Source organism: Glandiceps talaboti, chromosome 10 (assembly GCF_964340395.1).
Source record: "Glandiceps talaboti chromosome 10, keGlaTala1.1, whole genome shotgun sequence".
Lineage (NCBI taxonomy): Eukaryota > Metazoa > Hemichordata > Enteropneusta > Spengelidae > Glandiceps > Glandiceps talaboti.
This window is the reverse complement of record NC_135558.1, coordinates 9,598,043-9,615,291: the sequence shown is the minus strand read 5'-3', so window position 1 is coordinate 9,615,291 and position 17,249 is coordinate 9,598,043. Positions and strand designations below refer to the sequence as shown.

The 17,249-nt window shown below is 33.5% G+C and overlaps 2 protein-coding genes across 6 annotated transcripts in view; both read right to left on the bottom strand.

Moving 5' to 3' along the window:
• Positions 1-17,249, bottom strand: part of LOC144441141 (potassium channel subfamily T member 2-like) — a 229,253-nt gene that overhangs the window by 103,760 nt on the left and 108,244 nt on the right. The gene's annotated exons all lie outside the window — the stretch shown is intronic.
• The window catches only part of LOC144441142 (uncharacterized), a 34,051-nt gene continuing 20,788 nt past the window's right edge, over positions 3,987-17,249 (bottom strand). For both annotated transcript variants that reach the window (XM_078130681.1, XM_078130680.1), the window contains 4 exons: positions 7,074-7,312; positions 6,619-6,774; positions 5,581-5,778; positions 3,987-4,859 (listed from right to left, as the gene is read on the bottom strand). In XM_078130681.1, the coding sequence (XP_077986807.1) occupies positions 4,830-4,859; positions 5,581-5,778; positions 6,619-6,774; positions 7,074-7,312 (623 nt within the window). In that variant the 3' untranslated portion in view covers positions 3,987-4,829. The remainder of the gene's footprint in view (positions 4,860-5,580; positions 5,779-6,618; positions 6,775-7,073; positions 7,313-17,249) is intronic.

Here is a 17,249-nt window from a genome sequence, read left to right as displayed (position 1 = left end):
TTTGATTTATATCATGCCTCATTAAAACCAGAAATGAAGATCAAATTCCTTCTTTTTAAAATCAATGTGTATTTTGACAGTTGTGTAAATTTTACCTTCTGAATTTTATAAACAATTTCCAAATTAAACATTCAGTTGAGATGGATAAGTGTAATTTTCTTGAGTAAAACCAGAGATGAGGGATCATTGTTTTCATGCAAGGTTGAAATCTGATGCAAGATTTTGGCTTAAATGATGCGACTGTAAAGATTTTTTTTTGGTAATACAACATGTTCAAATGAAATTTAATGTATTATGATTTTGTATCAAATTTTTGAATAACACATGGCAGTGGAACCTGTAGCATGTGAGCCTGCCTACTGGCATGGTTTAATAGTGTGACATCCCTGGATATTAGATATCTCTGTATGTATATGAATCACACCCATAAACAGTATCAATTTCGCAAATCTTCCAGATCAGTAAATATAGTAAATATGAAACCAGAATGGCAAAATATCATCATCATTCATTTTGACCTTTTAAAAAACATTAGTGCACAAATTATATCCTCTACTAAGCTATTTCCTAATCCAAACACAGAAATGATCGACATCTAAAAGTTTCTAATTTATTAAAATAAAGGGTTTCTAACATCAGCTGCATCAAAATGAATGTAGCGATATAATCATCTTGGTATTTGTAATTTTTAGTGAAGATGAAAATGTCAAAGGTATATAGTGAACTGTCAGTGACGTATGCTGTGAAAAGGAGAACATGTAACAATGACATGCTTCACCAGTATATTTTTGCCTCAAAGATGAAGATAAAAGATAAAGATGAAAGGCATCATTTGTGGTTGCAGGCCTTTAGGAGTTTGACATTATGCCACAGAATTATGATCGATGAGGGGTGATTCATTTTTTCAATGTAAACAGTGAGCTACATTGCACACAATACCTCTTGAAAAGGACCGAGCTTATATGACAGATAAGGGATGTTGGTGATACCATTGCAATTGCATTGTGTTCACACAAACAGATGTTATTGCATTTAGATGTCTACTATTGCACTGTGGCGACATACAAGTACATGTACACAATGTACTATGTAAACTGCTAATATTGTTGGATTGTGGTGATATACATTGTAAACTTAAATGTCACTGGATTGTGATGACACAAACTGGTGATGTCATTACATAGTGGTGACACAAACTTGTGATGTCACTGGACTGTGATGACACAAACTGGTGATATCACTGGATTGTGATTATACAAATTAACTGGTGATGTTATTGCACCCTGATGACACATACATGTATGTTGCCTGAAAATCTGTTCAACAACATTCAATTTCTAGTCTTAATTGTCAACTTTATGTGAATCAAGTGATTAATAACTTAGATAAAAGCTTTTAGACCCAAACCACACTTTGCATTGCATTGTCATTTGAACATCAGAATTAATATCTGGGCGACTTGCCATGAACAATGTAACGTGAAAACAGTTTCATCGCATAGCATGGATAAAAGGGACACAGTTACACACAAATTAACTAAACATTCAGTCAATTCATTACGCTGCTTTGAAATGAAAACTTTTTTATCCCTAAGTTCACATCCACATACCAATTTTGTTTTGCTTTTAATACAGGAAGAAACATCCCCATCAAATACACTGTACTGTAGATCAATTAAGTGCAATAAGTAGTATTTGTTACAATTAATCTGTGATAATCAACAAATACATGCACTCACACACAAACACTTAACTTGCCACATCTACATGGACATGGACATGTAGTGAATTTCAATCTGCAACTGTGCTGCAATGTAATTTATTCAAAACCTCTTCTTTATCTTTTTTCAACATGCATGAATTCATTTTAACATTCTATTCAGGTATTCATCTACACATTCATGGGCATTAAAGCCAGACAGTGTCTGTTACTATTCTGTCTGACATATAATTCTAGCTGCTCTTTAACTGTTTGTTGAATATCAACATGGAGATGTGACTGTCTTGTATTATCAGTTCATTATAATTCAAGTCAGATCTTTGCTCAGAGCCACTGGTGTGCTTCATTTCCTTTCGGGCTCGAAGAAAGTGTGTATTCAAAGACATCACCTCCTTCTGCTTTCTCTGTATGCAATGCACACAACCACGCTATTATTTTGAATACTAAACACCACCTACAAATAAAATTGCCCGTGCATGGTGATTACATTTTTGAACACGTTTTCATAGAAATACATGTTGATATACTGGCACCATTGAAGTTAAATGAAATTACCGCACAAATTGAAAAGTCACACTGCAGTTAGGTGGACATTATGTGAATAATAATTTAACGCTCTTACTGATTTCAGATTTGTTTTACATATTCCTTCTCAGAATATTCATAAATCTAATATAAAATTAATAAAGGCCCCAGGCCAAAATGACAATTACATAATTAATGACAAATAGAATACTTATTATGTTGTAAAATGTTGTAGAAACTTAAAACTTATCAAGCTATATCAAGTGTCCATATAAAATTCTTTTCTTAAATCCATAGTTTTATAAACAAATTTACCAAGATTCCTCAACACAGTTGTGGAATTAGACCTCCGCAAATTATAGTAATTTGGTAGGAGACATGTTAAATTTTGATATAACGGACATACATGGGTGAAATGATATACGTCTTCGATACCTTCTAAGCATATATATAAAACTGAGATTTACTCAAGCCAATTATTTTTGTCTTTGTTTCCTTGTTTTTCAGCAATGTCTTCCTTTGAAATACTCAATAATATTATTTGTTCAATATTATATAAAGTACAACATTGAAATTCTGTTATTAAAAAACATAACAGCTATATGAGCATCAGGTAACAGGATATACATGTACATTGTATATGTACTGTAAACCTGGGAGTTTTCGCTAAAGACTTATTTCGCTGGACAATAAAAGGATAGTGACCAAATATCTCCTTGTACACAATGTACCAGTCTGGTAATTAGTAAAAATAGTTTTAGAGAAAATAGATTGGAATGCAAAATTTTCTAGCAGCAAAAATAGGTTTACAGTATTTAGAGTTACATGTAAATTTGAATACTGTATAATGCATTTTATCCACATTAGATTTTATAGAGCTTGGTGCCTGTATAGCTGAGTCTGTGTACCAGTACAAGTTGCCAACATTGTATCACATGGACTGCAATATTACTTCTGATGTGTAGACTGTAGTTCAATCATCACTTGACAATCTTTATGAGCTGTTTCTTAAGGTCCTAACAAGTTCCGGATTAAATCTGGAAAATTCCGAGAGCCCTCCGGAATTTTTTTTTAATGACATGAAGATATATAGATATAAACTTGAATATCTAGTATGTTGTAAAGTAATTTGTGGACAATTGATTAATATCTACATTTATTATCTAGCCCTCTTTTAAATTTTGGGAAATCCACAGATCAATCTCATGCTTTTTCTCAATCATGTGATTAATCCTGTGAAGAATACTAAAATCTCAAGAATCATCATCTGATTTCCTTTGAATCTCATGGTCAATCAGATGATTGTCTTACAGTTTGCCATTTAATCACTTGATTGACATATTGTAATCAAGAGTTTGATCATAAGTTCTCTTTTTTTCAACTATTGATTAATCAATTGATTATCATGCAAATTTAAAAAAAAATGAAATATCTTGAAATATGGAAATTCTCTTGTAATATTTTTGCATATCATTTAAAACAAAGTTATGATTTGCCAAATACTCTTCATCCATGGTACTGAGATTCTGTGGAACTGCAAGGTTTGCATATTGATTTAATATGATTTTTGTAATATTACTTTCAGTTCAAGTCCATGGGTTTCTTTAATTTATTTTTCATGACATTTTACAACACACGGTTCACATATCCATCTAAATTCACACAAATAGTCTTTAAACAAACTTGCGAAGTCTATGTTAATTTTATTTCAATTTTAAGGAGATATAAAAAAAATACTGCAAAATTACTGTACAAAAAATAAAAATTACATTTCTTATAATGATCTGAAATAGCACCAATGACAAAATGGTACATTTTTTAAAATTGTATACCCAAATACTTGTAAATGCTTGGTGTTCATTTGCTGAATGCATATCCACTTGCCTAATCAACCCTGTTATCTTTGCAATATACATGATCATTTGACTGTTGCTATGGGTGTGGTCATGTTGCTAGACATGTTTGCATACATTGATTTGAATTTTTATTCATGGGTGTATTAATCCCTGTTATCTGTGCAATGATTCTAGGACAAACGTCCCCTGGACAAAAGCACCAGTAGGAAAAATGCTACTGAACCTTTAGTTCAGTTGTGGTAAAAATGTTCACATGTATGCAGATCCATGCTAGGTATAGATGTTCATTGTTATCTTTGTAATATATGCAGTCAATTGGCTGTTGCTACTTTTGGTCATGTACATGTACTCCGGCGTGGGCGTTAAATTTCGACTGACAGTTACAAATGGGGCTATTGACCAATCAGGGAAAAGCGTGAAGACCTGTGTATCAGCAGAGTAGCAAATTTATCAAATGTCGGTGGCGGGAGTGTATTTTCTGTGTATGAGATCCAATTTGTTATCTGTGTCAAAATGTTTGAAAAAAATCTGCAGAATAACACTACGAGAAACATTTCACCAAGTTTCTGTGATCAAATACTTTTTGAGATATAAGTTTTTGACCAAAAATCACATTTTTACACCTAATTTACATATCTCTGATGAGGTCATTACATGCTCAACATTTCTTCATCTATACACCTCCAGATGCATCCCTGTCTAATTTCAGTCCAATCTGAAATTATGCTTTTATTTTTGTCGTTTCTTCTTTATATGTGGCTGCAATAAAACATAGAAAAATGTAAATTACGTCATCTTCAATTTAAATAACAGTTGAACTGTTCATATCTTATCATTTTCCTAATTATACTAAGACATGTTTGTCTCATTTTTCCCAGTTTAAAGATACCACCTGATTACACAGACTTTCATTGACATTTTAATTATGCTTGATCGATTCTAGCATTTGTATCATTTTTTTCATTGTAATGTGCATGTATCTGTTTTTAAAACACCACTATAAGCTTAAGTTTGCATAAGATTAAGAATTATATCTTTCAAAGTCTTTTCTAATCTATATGGCGATAAATATATACAAATGTGCACAAGTTAACAAAAACATACAAATAAAATATAAAGTAAAAATAGACAAATTGTATGCAGCTGATTACATTTCGTATATCATTTATAAATTTCTGTTTGTTTTCTACTACATGTATATCTCAGCACATAGTGTGGCAAATACTCATAACTGTGTACAAGTCTATGGTAATAGATCAAAAATCAATTTTCTCTGTTTCTCCAAATATATTAAGGAGTAGACTTAATTATGAACTATCCATTTGTTTCAACAAATGTTTGAAAAAAAACCCAGATTTTTAAAATGTAATTTTTCCAGTGTCAGTCAATTTTATGCTTTTTTCAATGACTGTGAAGATGTTGTCTTTACCTGTGAGACAAATTCACAGATAATATTTGTTGATAATTATTACATTCTTACCTTTAATAGCTTTTTTGTCTTTTCAAGACTTCTGTATAATTTATTTACTCTTTCTTCTTCTTCTCTTGTATTCAATTGTCTCTTCTTGCGTTGACCTTCATTCCATTGTTTAAATTCTTTAATTGGGCATGTTTCATGTTCAGCATTTCTCAAATCATGGACAAATGTTTTCCACTCCTCCACTTCATGTTCTTTGATCTGAAAGACCATAAAATAGTGCCAATGGCGTTGTAGGACAACTGTACAGTTTTTAAAATTTTTTTACCATATGCTGATCCATGCTAGGTATAGGTGTTCATTTGCTGAATGATTATCCATACATTCATTTGTCTATTCATCCCTGTTATCTTTGCAATATATGTGATCACTTTGCTGTTGCTATGGGCGTGGTCTTGTTGCTAGGCACATTTGCATACATTGTTTGAATGTGTCTGTTATCTTTGCAAAATATGTGATCATTTGACTGTTTCTATGGGCGTAGTCATGTTGCTAGGCATATTTGCATACATTTTTTTGAATAGTTATTCATTTGCCAATCAATTCCTATTGTTATCTTTGCAACATATGTGATTATTTGGTTGTTTCTATGGGTGTAGTCAAATTTGCTAGGCAAATAACATACATTTTTTGAAACCACTAACCACTTTATTACATCGCTAAAACAAAACTGCATAGTGAAGAGCTTAACAACTGAACCACTTTTACATGTTACCAAAATAAAAAATAAAAAGAAGAGCGGAGCTATTCTGACCGGTAGGTCGCTTGTTATTATTAAAAGCTGACATCTCATGATTTACATTATGCACAATTGTTCTGCTTTTGCTCAACACATGTCTGATTGTGCACAAAAATTCCTTTTTACCCTTATGCTAATTTCTTCACAAAATTTCAAGAGCAACAAGTAATTTTCAAAACATTCTAGGACATACAGCATCATCTGTTCATAGTCTTTGAGCTTGTCTTTATTATTTTGACTACATAGAGTGTTTTTTTTCAAATAAATATATGTTGTAACATTGGTTTGTTACACTAAATTACCTTTCCACTTTTGTAAAGTCCATTAACAGTTTTTACGACATCTGTGAGTTTCAACTCAAAAAAGTTTGGTATTACCATTTCTATAAGTGGTGATTGCGGTATAGATTCCATAATTGGCTCGTTCACTTCAACCCATGAGTTGCCAGACATCCAGTCCTACAAATAAAATGATGTATGTTTTTGATGCTATACAAGATGCATTATTGTTAATTGATACCACAATATGTTGAAGTTCTTCTCTTTCAATTTTTGTTGTTGTTTTTCATTTGTTAGACAGAATTTAGCACTGATGGCTATTCTTTAACATTCTTTTTATTCATTTCTTAATATTTTAAATTTTTTTCTTCTTTTGCGGTTATCATTACATGCACCTGAGATTGATTTACAATAAGCAGGCTGTTTACTTATTTTTTTTTACACCCATCACTGTCAATAATAAAGTGTTATATCATTACCTTGTATAAAATCACAACTCCCCTGGTACACACTTTCAGTTTGAAGTTGTGTGGACCTGAATGATGGTGGATGTTATTGATGTGTTTGCCGATATGCTTCTTTATATCGAACATTGTTTTCAGCTGCAAACATGTTGCACCATTAAAACTTTCCTCTATCAGGGATTCTAACCCTCCCATAGTCATTGCCTCTTTTTTTTTGAGGGTTCTTGATATGGTGCTGAACATCTGGTCGGCATCTGTAAATTGATGATCAAATCATCATAAATTATATATTTTTTACTCTTTATTATACAATTATCCATCTTAGTTAATTTATCAATTAATTTATCAATTATCAATAAATAATATTATCAACTAAATAGTATGTGCACTGTACATTTGATAATTTTTTTTTATTTCACTTTCATTTTTAGCTCCACTGTCAGCGAAAGCTGAAAGCATAAGCTTTACGTATAGGGGGTATAGGTATAGAGTACAAGTGATCATGGTGTGTCTGTAAACTTTTATTAGCTCCGCTGTCAGCGAAAGCTGAAATCGTAGCTTTAGGTATAGGTGGGTATATAGGTATAGAGTATATGTGAATCATAGGTGTCCATCAACCGCATAGCGGCTCAATGACTAGTACACATGCACGTCGTATATACTATGCGAAAAAAATTGGTGGTTCTCCCAGGGATGCATTGCGGCACGCAGTGACTACGCATGCACCTTCCATATACTACCGGGGTACGTGCATTTTCCATGTATCATTGTATAGCATAGGTGACATAACATCACCATGCATTGCAATATTGTAACAGTAGGTCTGTTGGCACAATTATCGTAACATTGTAACGAGTAGCCAGGCATCACTGTACCTCAAGGAGAAATTGTTACACTATTTGGAAGTTTGATGCACGGCGGTACGCGATATGGACCACTGATGACATAGCGCAGTTTAATTTCCGGGTTGTGGAAGTGTGGTTTTGACATGATTTATATTGTCAATAATTGATTTTTTTACATGTTCTAAAAAGAATAACTACTTTCCTATGTTTGTTGGTACAGTAACATTCCTAAATCATCGAGTTGAATTGAGAAATCGTGATGTTCGGCAACATGTCAACAAAACATTTGTCCAAACACCAACTTACGTTGGTGGAGGGTCTAGGATAAGTTGGCTGATTGAAAATGAACAATATTAATCTAATGGCTATGATGGTTTTTGAAACCAACAACTGCATAGAGTGTTGCATGACTTGCTTTACTTCTCGTCCATGTCAGAGAATTAGTTGTCATTCAATAAAATAAATTTTGATGGTCAATACCCCTGGAAAATGACCCAAATCAAGTGTATCAACCCTGGCCCAGGCAGCCGGTCACAAATGAATCTACCCTGCGCGAGCTTATGGGCTTTGCCTAGTTATGATATTATATTAATGAGCATTGTGACCGACGCCATATTGGAAATCAGTCCACGAGACTTTAAGTAAACTGCCACTTTTCAAAAGACACTATTGACATCAAACAAGCAATGTAAAATGTGCTATAGTCATAATTCTACGCATTGTGTGCCCAAATGACAAGTGTTTATTCGAAACAGAGTTTCAAACTTCAAATCCAAATTCTGCACCCCTTCTACATAATCAGCCTTAAATTAAAATATTAGATGATGTTATGTCTACTACAAGTTGAATGTTGTTGACAATTATGGTCAGTGTTTTTGGTAAATTTGTTAGAAAATTGAAATTCGAATTGCCTAAAAATTATTTTAGATCCCTAGTTTATTTCATTCATCATTAAAATTTTCTTACAGACTAGGTTTGTACCATCATAGTGTATGTACCTTACAAACTAGGTTTGTACCATCATGGTGTACGTACCTTACAAACGGGGTTTGCACCATCATGGTGTACGTACCTTACAGACTAGGTTTGTACCATCATGGCATACATACCTTACAAACGGGGTTTGCACCATCATGGTGTACGTACCTTAGAGACTAGGTTTGCATGACTTGTACATCTAAATAATAATGTCATTTTCAGACTTGACATTCCGATCAGATGACATGTCATTGTGGGTTTGGACCATATATTAAATATATTCAATAAACTGTTGACAAAAAATTTAACTACTTTGTCTAGCAGCTAGACTGGAATGCATCTTGCTACGTCATGAAACAATTTAACTTAACTATGTTCCCCTTGGTGACCTCGAAATCTATCATGTTGTATAAAATATCAATGATAAGCATAAAGCCATCAAGAAATTAGTCACCTTTTCTGATGCAAATTTTCAACTTAAATCACACTGAAGATTGTTGGAGTTATTGTTATCACTTCATATCAATAAAAGGTGCAATTTGCACTTTGGCACTTCTTTGATTTTTTGTCAAAATTTAATTCTCAAAATACTTAGATACAACCAACCATCACATTATAAAAAAATAACTTTTTCCAAAAATCGTTTGCTTGAAGAAATCACCACCAAGATGTGTACAGATTCAGTGTACTTGATTTTCATTTACCATTTCTGTATGCAGTATAGTCCACGTCAGGACCAAGACTATTTGAATGGAGTATTCTCAAAGCATAATATTTAGTTGCTATTACATACATAACATGCCCATTTTATGAAATAAAATATTCTTAAAACTAACTTTTGACATTTGTGGAAATTAAAGTAAAGTTTATATAATTGACTGGGTGAATGGTTTTGTTATTTTTTTCTTTTTACTAAATTCACGTTCTTGACCCACATGCAAACACTGTTAGTTGATCTTATATTTCCACATGCATTCCATATTAAGATATACATGTAGACACATACATACACACACACCCAAAAATGTTCAAGGAGATTTCTATGTATTTGTTAAATTCTTTTATTACATATAAAAAATCACACACACACACGCACACACACACACACACACACACACACACACACACACACTAAAAATTGTCAATACGCTGACTGCTTCCCTGGCTGCTTTGGTTCTTTTACAAACCATACCTGCAAAAGATGAACCAAGAAACTCCAGATAAAATATAAAATACATAAAATGTGCTCTCATGTTTTAATATGTAGATACCACATTATTTTTAGTCTAGTTCATCTAGTTACGATAATATGTATAGTGAGAACTGTATAGTTGGCCTCCAGACTATATTATTTTATAATGTAGTTGTCACTTAGGGGAACAGAATACATGGCCACATGCTTCAATTTACTCATCCTATTTTTGAGCCATATCTTTGACATTGGAACTTTTGTGTTCAGTTTAAAATTACATTACCTTTGTTTTCAATCATCATCTGTCAGAATATTTCTTGTAATTGTATATGTGAATTATACACAAAAACAATACACACATTTAATACAAAAATTATCGGTTTCTTCTGTATTATAATGTAGTATTATCACATAGCATATTTAATTTCCCATTCTTTTACATCCTATTGTTATTAATGCCATATTGTGTTTCCTGTATGTTGTCCTTTTATCTCAATTTGTGCCAATCAAAATAACCAATCACTATTTTGTATAAGAATCTACAAAATATCAACTTACACTGTTACTCTTTCCCATGCAGCATTCATTTTTTCTCCTTTTGCTTGGTGGTGTACAGCTATTATTTTTTTATTTATTTCTTCAAATTTTTCTATTGTTGTGCTGCTTCCAATGAATGTTACATTCTGTAAAAAGATAAAGAAAGTTTATAAACTTCTTGACTCAACTTTCAGTAAGTGTAATATGTCAACTTTTCCAACTGATTGTATATAATACTTTTCTAAAATGGAAATTATTTTTTTCTAGGAATGATTTAAATATATCTATAAATTACATCATCCATTATTTTGTTGGATAGTTTTCCTATTAACTATCGTTCATCTTGCTTAATGAAATGAAAAGTTTCACATAATTCACAAACAATTACAAGGTTTTTTTTTCTAAATGAGTGTTAAAATCAAAAGTCTATTTGTACCCCAACTCATGAATTGTGTTGACAATTTCCCGATCTTGACAAGTTTACTATATGAATATCTCACACTATATGTTATATATTATTAAGAGCTACATTTATATAAATACATAACCATTCAACCAGAAAGAATGATTAATAGAGAAATTGATAAGGCGAGAACATAAAATTGTTGGTATTTGTGTATTCTTTATACTATTCCTTAGTTCACACCTCCTTACATTGTTCTCTCATTTAATATCATTAGGTAATGCAATTCTTTCAAAATACATATACCTTCAACATTGGTCAAGAACTACACTTATTCTCAATAATAATTATTAATTTAATAAACCTTATCAATATTGGCTTGTTTGTATTTAATGACATTTATATTGGGGTTATTACAAAACTCTTTCCATGGATAGAAGTCTGTTACATTTTTTAATACACTTTTAAATTTTTGTAATAGGAAAGTTGTCAATTTCAAAAACTGTCCCCATTTCTTAATATGTGCATTTAATTTACCTTTTATCACCGCAAAATGAAACTCTATGCTCTGAATATTTTGTAAGTATTTTTTTGTATGCCATCATTTTTTTTTCTTCTAAACTTTTGAAATATAAATATAACACCTAGCAACAAGAATAACAAAATTCATTACATTGTCAAGAGAATTTGACCAATTGTAGCTCCAAGGCCATCTAAAGCTGTGCTAATCAATTGTTAATTTGTAAGGCATCTTATAGAGTGGACCCCAACAGTCAATATGTTCAAATACTAAAAGTCAAATATCCATATTTACTTACATCCAGATTATCTTCCGCTACAGCTGCAGCTAATAACAGGCAGGAGTGCGCTAAAATGTGTTTTTCACACATACTAAAAAAGCTGTCATGTGTTGTTATATCTGCAAAGTACTACAACAAAACAATAGGACATAAGTCAGTAAACAATCATGCAATACTAAGTATACATTTATTATCTTTTATTGTCACTTCTATTTCAGTAAACACCTGTCTGGTTATGATTGCCATTTTAAATAACAACATAACTTTTCAGTTTTGTTGTGATCAATAATATTGTAGTTGGACAGTCATGATACAGTACTGTCTCTCTGTCTATTGACAAATGCCATGTATCTCAAAGCAACAGACCAATTGACTTGGTATTTGATTGGTAGATTACTTATGTTGTCTGGATGGGTATTTTTTCAAAGTAAAATGATTGGTATGACTGGCTGGATGTAAACATGTCACTTTTTGTCAAAAAACTCAAAAGACTACTAGCGGTAGGCAGATAAAAATGAACCATGACCAAATGTACTTTACAAATTAGGGATAAAATAAAATGATGTCTTTTTGGTCAAAACTCGTCAATTCCAAATATACAGTGGAGATGGGGCAGGAATTAAATGGGGATGGACCCACTGGTATCGTTCATATGAAATAGTAAGTGTACAGTGATCTTATCATTGACATGCATATTTAGTGTAACAAGTCATTGAAAATGACATAGTCCCCGCTATGATTGGGTTTTAAGGTACTGCCAGTTTATGTTGTCATTTTCAAACCTGGTTAATGTTGTTTGGCCTCATATGGTTGTTTTTGATATCATTACTATGTTCAAGCATGTCTGAGTTATGGCTTTGGACATGAAAACTGTGCCAACAAAATGGCTACCAGGCAGCCATATAGGTTTGTATCAAGACGTAAATGGATATGCACATGTATGTCATAGAACACTGTGCTAATACCAACTTTGAATGAGATCTGTTCAAGCATGTCTGAGTTGTGGCTTTGGACATGGAATATTCGCAAACAAAGTGGCTGCCAGGCAGCCATATTGGATTGTATCACAACAACAATGAATATGCACATGTATGTCATATAACACTGTCCTAATAGAAACTTTGAATGAGATTTAAAATAAATAATAACAAAATGGCTGCTAGGCGGCCATATTGGATCATATCATAAAACAAATTGACGTGCATATGTATGCCATAGTATGTTGCCCCTGTACCAAGTTTGAAAACAATCGGTCAAGGCATCTCCAAGAAACAGCTCTGGACGGATGGATGGATGCATGGAACCCAATCCATAAGTCCCCGTCTGGACTTCATCCGGCGGGAACTAAAAATGCTAATTTTGGTCAAAATATTTGTTTGTTTTCATATGTGTGTGTGTGTGCAATGTGTATGTGTTGCGGATTGTGTATTATAGGACTTTTTTAACAATGAAACACTTACGAGTGCAAGGTTTTTTGTGTGGACCTTGATAGTTGGGTACACCTGGCAAGAGATTTCAATGAAATCTCCAACACCCACATTTGCCAGGTCGTACCCAACTATCTCCAATATTTTCTTTTCTGTATGTAGAACTTCTGCCTCATCAAATGTACATGCTGTGTAGTCTGCAAAGACATTGGTATGTACATGAAATCTTTCATGGAGTTTCCTGAAAAAGAATGTATGACATTGTAATTACTTTATGAATGAAATATAATATGTAATATATTTATGTTGTCATTAGAAAAGTATCTGAAGCTACCACACAAATGCTGTTGGCTATAACTTCACTTATTACTTTGGCCATGGGATGGGTCTTAGCACAACTGAACAAAGGTATGGTAGTGTTGAGGAAATGTATGTTTTTGAGTGTGCACGTGTGTATGGGTTCTATTTCATGGTTGATTTAAGTTAATGTTTTTATTTTACAAAATCAGTTTATAACCAAACACCAACACAAAAGAAGAATGAAGAATTCCTTATTCATAACATCAATTTTAAGTTGAGGTTCAAGTTTCTCATAAAGTTTTGCCCTCTAAAACTTTAACAGTATACAGAATAATTCATTAGTGTTGTTTTATTCAAAGCCTTGTGTTCAAAACTATTATCAATTTGATATTTTCACAAGTACTCATTCAGGTAGACTGTCGACAGTCGCTCGCGCCTTTTTTCCCTCCGTTTTATCTAAACTCCGATCCGGCGCAACACTAGTCTATTCGCAAACTGATATCGAGGGCCGAAGGTGCTCGGGCCTTCAGCCCTCAATATCAGTTTGCGATTATACTATTGTTTTGCCGGATCGGAGTTTAGATAAAACGTAGGAAAAAAAGGCGCGAGCGACTGTCGACAGTCTATCATTCAGGTAAAATTATTCACTTTTTTGTTAACTTGATATGTGAAAAAATCAAAAGCTTGTTTGATAAGCATTGAGTTAAATTGTACTTACATAGCAATCATGAGGGCTGTTATGCCAACCAACTGTAAAGTTTCCCTATCCACTCCCTTACTTCTAAGGACTTTGTCAGTTACGTCAATAGCGCAGTGCATTGTACTTCTGCAATACCTTAGTTCATTACCGACTTCATAAAGCCAGTTCACTAGTATAGTCCTCATTTTGTTATCATTCTCTGACAATTGGAGTTTTACCATTTTCTGTAATAGAAAGTTACAATGCATAAAGATAAACTTTATCAGTCAGAAGAGCATGCAAAGAGAATACAACTGCGAAATGTGTTTGCCAGGTTTTGCCAAACTTGGGTAGTTGTCATTATTTACGACTTGGGAAGGGGGGGGGGGGTCAATAAAAAAACTGGAGAGTGAAAGGGGGCTACTTAATTTTGATATTCCATTTTGATGATGTATGCTATGGGTTGAGCCATCTATGCATATTTATATCCAATGTTCCATAACCCATCACCTCAATTCCTAAATGTGAATGTTTACAAACAACTATTATGTCATCAGTTTATGCTAATTATGAGTTTGATGAGTGTGTAGACATTGTCATTCACACATTTCAGATAATGCATTGGTGGTTATTTTTACACGCCCCTCCTTAAGCTGAATATGCATGAAAGTATATCTACTGTCCTCTGTTTGTGCTTGTCTTCAGTTCTTGACAGTATTTATATCCCTGAACTGCAGAGATGACTTTTGCTAGACCTTGGATGTTCCATCCTTGATAGCGACGTATCGGTCATGTGTTGTATTGTAAGAACATCTAAGGTCTAGCAGCTAGACTACGTTTCATACTTCTGTTACGCCAATGTGACACTTTAAAAAATGCGGTACTGTGGTGACTGTTTCAGAAACATTCACAGTTGACGCATTTTTTAAAATATCAAAATACCTGTAATAGCGTAAAATAACGTTCCCCTTTCATTGCGCATTCCAAGCTTCTTTTTTGAACGAAATAGTAACATTGTTTCAAAATTTCTCGTTTTTTGTCAACAATCGAACCAGGCAATTCTTTGTTGAATGAATATTGTTATTCCGAAATTTAAACTATACATTTGTATCGGGAATGCTGCCTAGAAAACAGGACCGTTATTGATTCAATTTCGGTCTATTACTTGTGAAATTGGTGATTAATGAACAATCTGTCAAAGAGCTTCCCATTCTAATTTGTCAAGTTTCGAGGCGTGTTGTAAAATAACAACAGATGATAGAAAAAAAATGAGACACACTTTTGTTGTGTGGGAAGTGAACATTTCAAAACACTAAAGAAATGGCACATCGGGTGACAAGCGATCTCTTCCGAGGCAGTTATATTGGCGCCTTGACGCTTGAGAAAATCAAGTTGGTTCTATTCACACCTTAAACAAACGCCAACTTTCAGTCAAAGACAATGGAAAACATGATAGCATTAAAGAGGAGAGAAAACTCTTTCAGAAAATGTACGGTAAGGTTTTTACATTCTATGAAACAAAGAGATTGATTTTCAAATAATTTGTGTATCAAGTTACCATCCTACGACATGCATAAACTTTTTTGATGATTCATGACATGTGTGTTTCTCGGAGTACAGAACAAATGCTGAAAACAAGACCCAGAAGCTGGTGCTGTGTACAGCAGTTTGAATTTTCCCGCATTTGCAAAGATTAGCCATAATCCTTTTTACATAAGGCAATTCTGTGTGTAAGTAAAATGTGCTGGATCAATTGGAACCTCCACCAAACCCTGTCTCAACACAACTAGACCCGAGCAACCAAAATGTTATAAACAACATGTTTTACAATTACACGTTTTGTTATTACTAGCAAATATGGAACAATTATTAGTCAGATCGTAGTATCGACCCGGCAAAGTGCAATCTCGCATGCAATGCACTGGTGAGTCAGTGTTGTAATGTTAATCTGCATCTAAGTATGGTAATCAAGTACAGCCGTATTAGCAATATACAGTTAATTTCAACTGACTTTCCGTGACTTTTTCAAACCAAGTAATGAAATTTTAAAGTTAAACTTGACAAAGTTACTTGCGTAAAGTTATATGCTGTAGTGTCCTATTCACTAGTAAGCGAGTATTTGAGTAGCTAGTGTATAATAGACATTGTAAGGGCTACAATCTATGTAGGGTGTGATAATTTTCGTCGCCTGACCATTTCGACACCACTTTCTTGTTACCCTAGTCGTTTCGGTACCAAAACGCCGAAACGTCCAGGGTATTAAGAAAGCAACTACACTCAAAAATATAAGTAGAATTTACGCTAAGATAAGAGGGAAAAATCTGAAATTCTCGTACTTATTCATAGAGTTAGAACTAGAAACCAAAGAAGAAAGGTGAGTTGAAAAGAATCGCATAGTGTTGCAGTGAGGACGAAATGGTCATGTGGCGAAATTACCAGTTACGGAATAATTAGGAACGTACCTAGACTGTCGCTCGCGCCCTTTTTCCTACGTTTTATCTACACTTTAGTCGTCGCTGCGCTCTGATCCGGCGCAACACTATGAGAAGTATGCGATTACAGTAGTGCTATTGCGCCGTATCGGAGCGCGGCAACGACTTAAGTTTAGATAAAAAGTAGGGAAAAAAGGCGCAAGCGACTGTCGACAGTCTAGAGCATACCATACTGTGCCGTTTTGGTATGAAAAAACTGACGCCGTTTAGAATGGTAAGCTGATAGCCAGTTGCCGACGGAATAGACGGCGAATGAATGCATTGTACAATTTCACATGATTATCAACATGCCATTTCATATCATTGATTAACAAACTTACCTCTTTTGCCAGGAGATCTTGTATTATCTCTTCGAGGTAATCTGCAAGGTAAAAGTGACATCGCAGTTTAAAAATACATGTTAGGTATCACCAGAAATCATCTTTTGGTAGCCAACGATACTATAAACTTTCCTAACAGTTTTTTTAAAAAACGAAAAAAACTAAACACATAAAGCTAACTAGTAATGATGATGAATTTCTTACCTCTTGACAGCAGT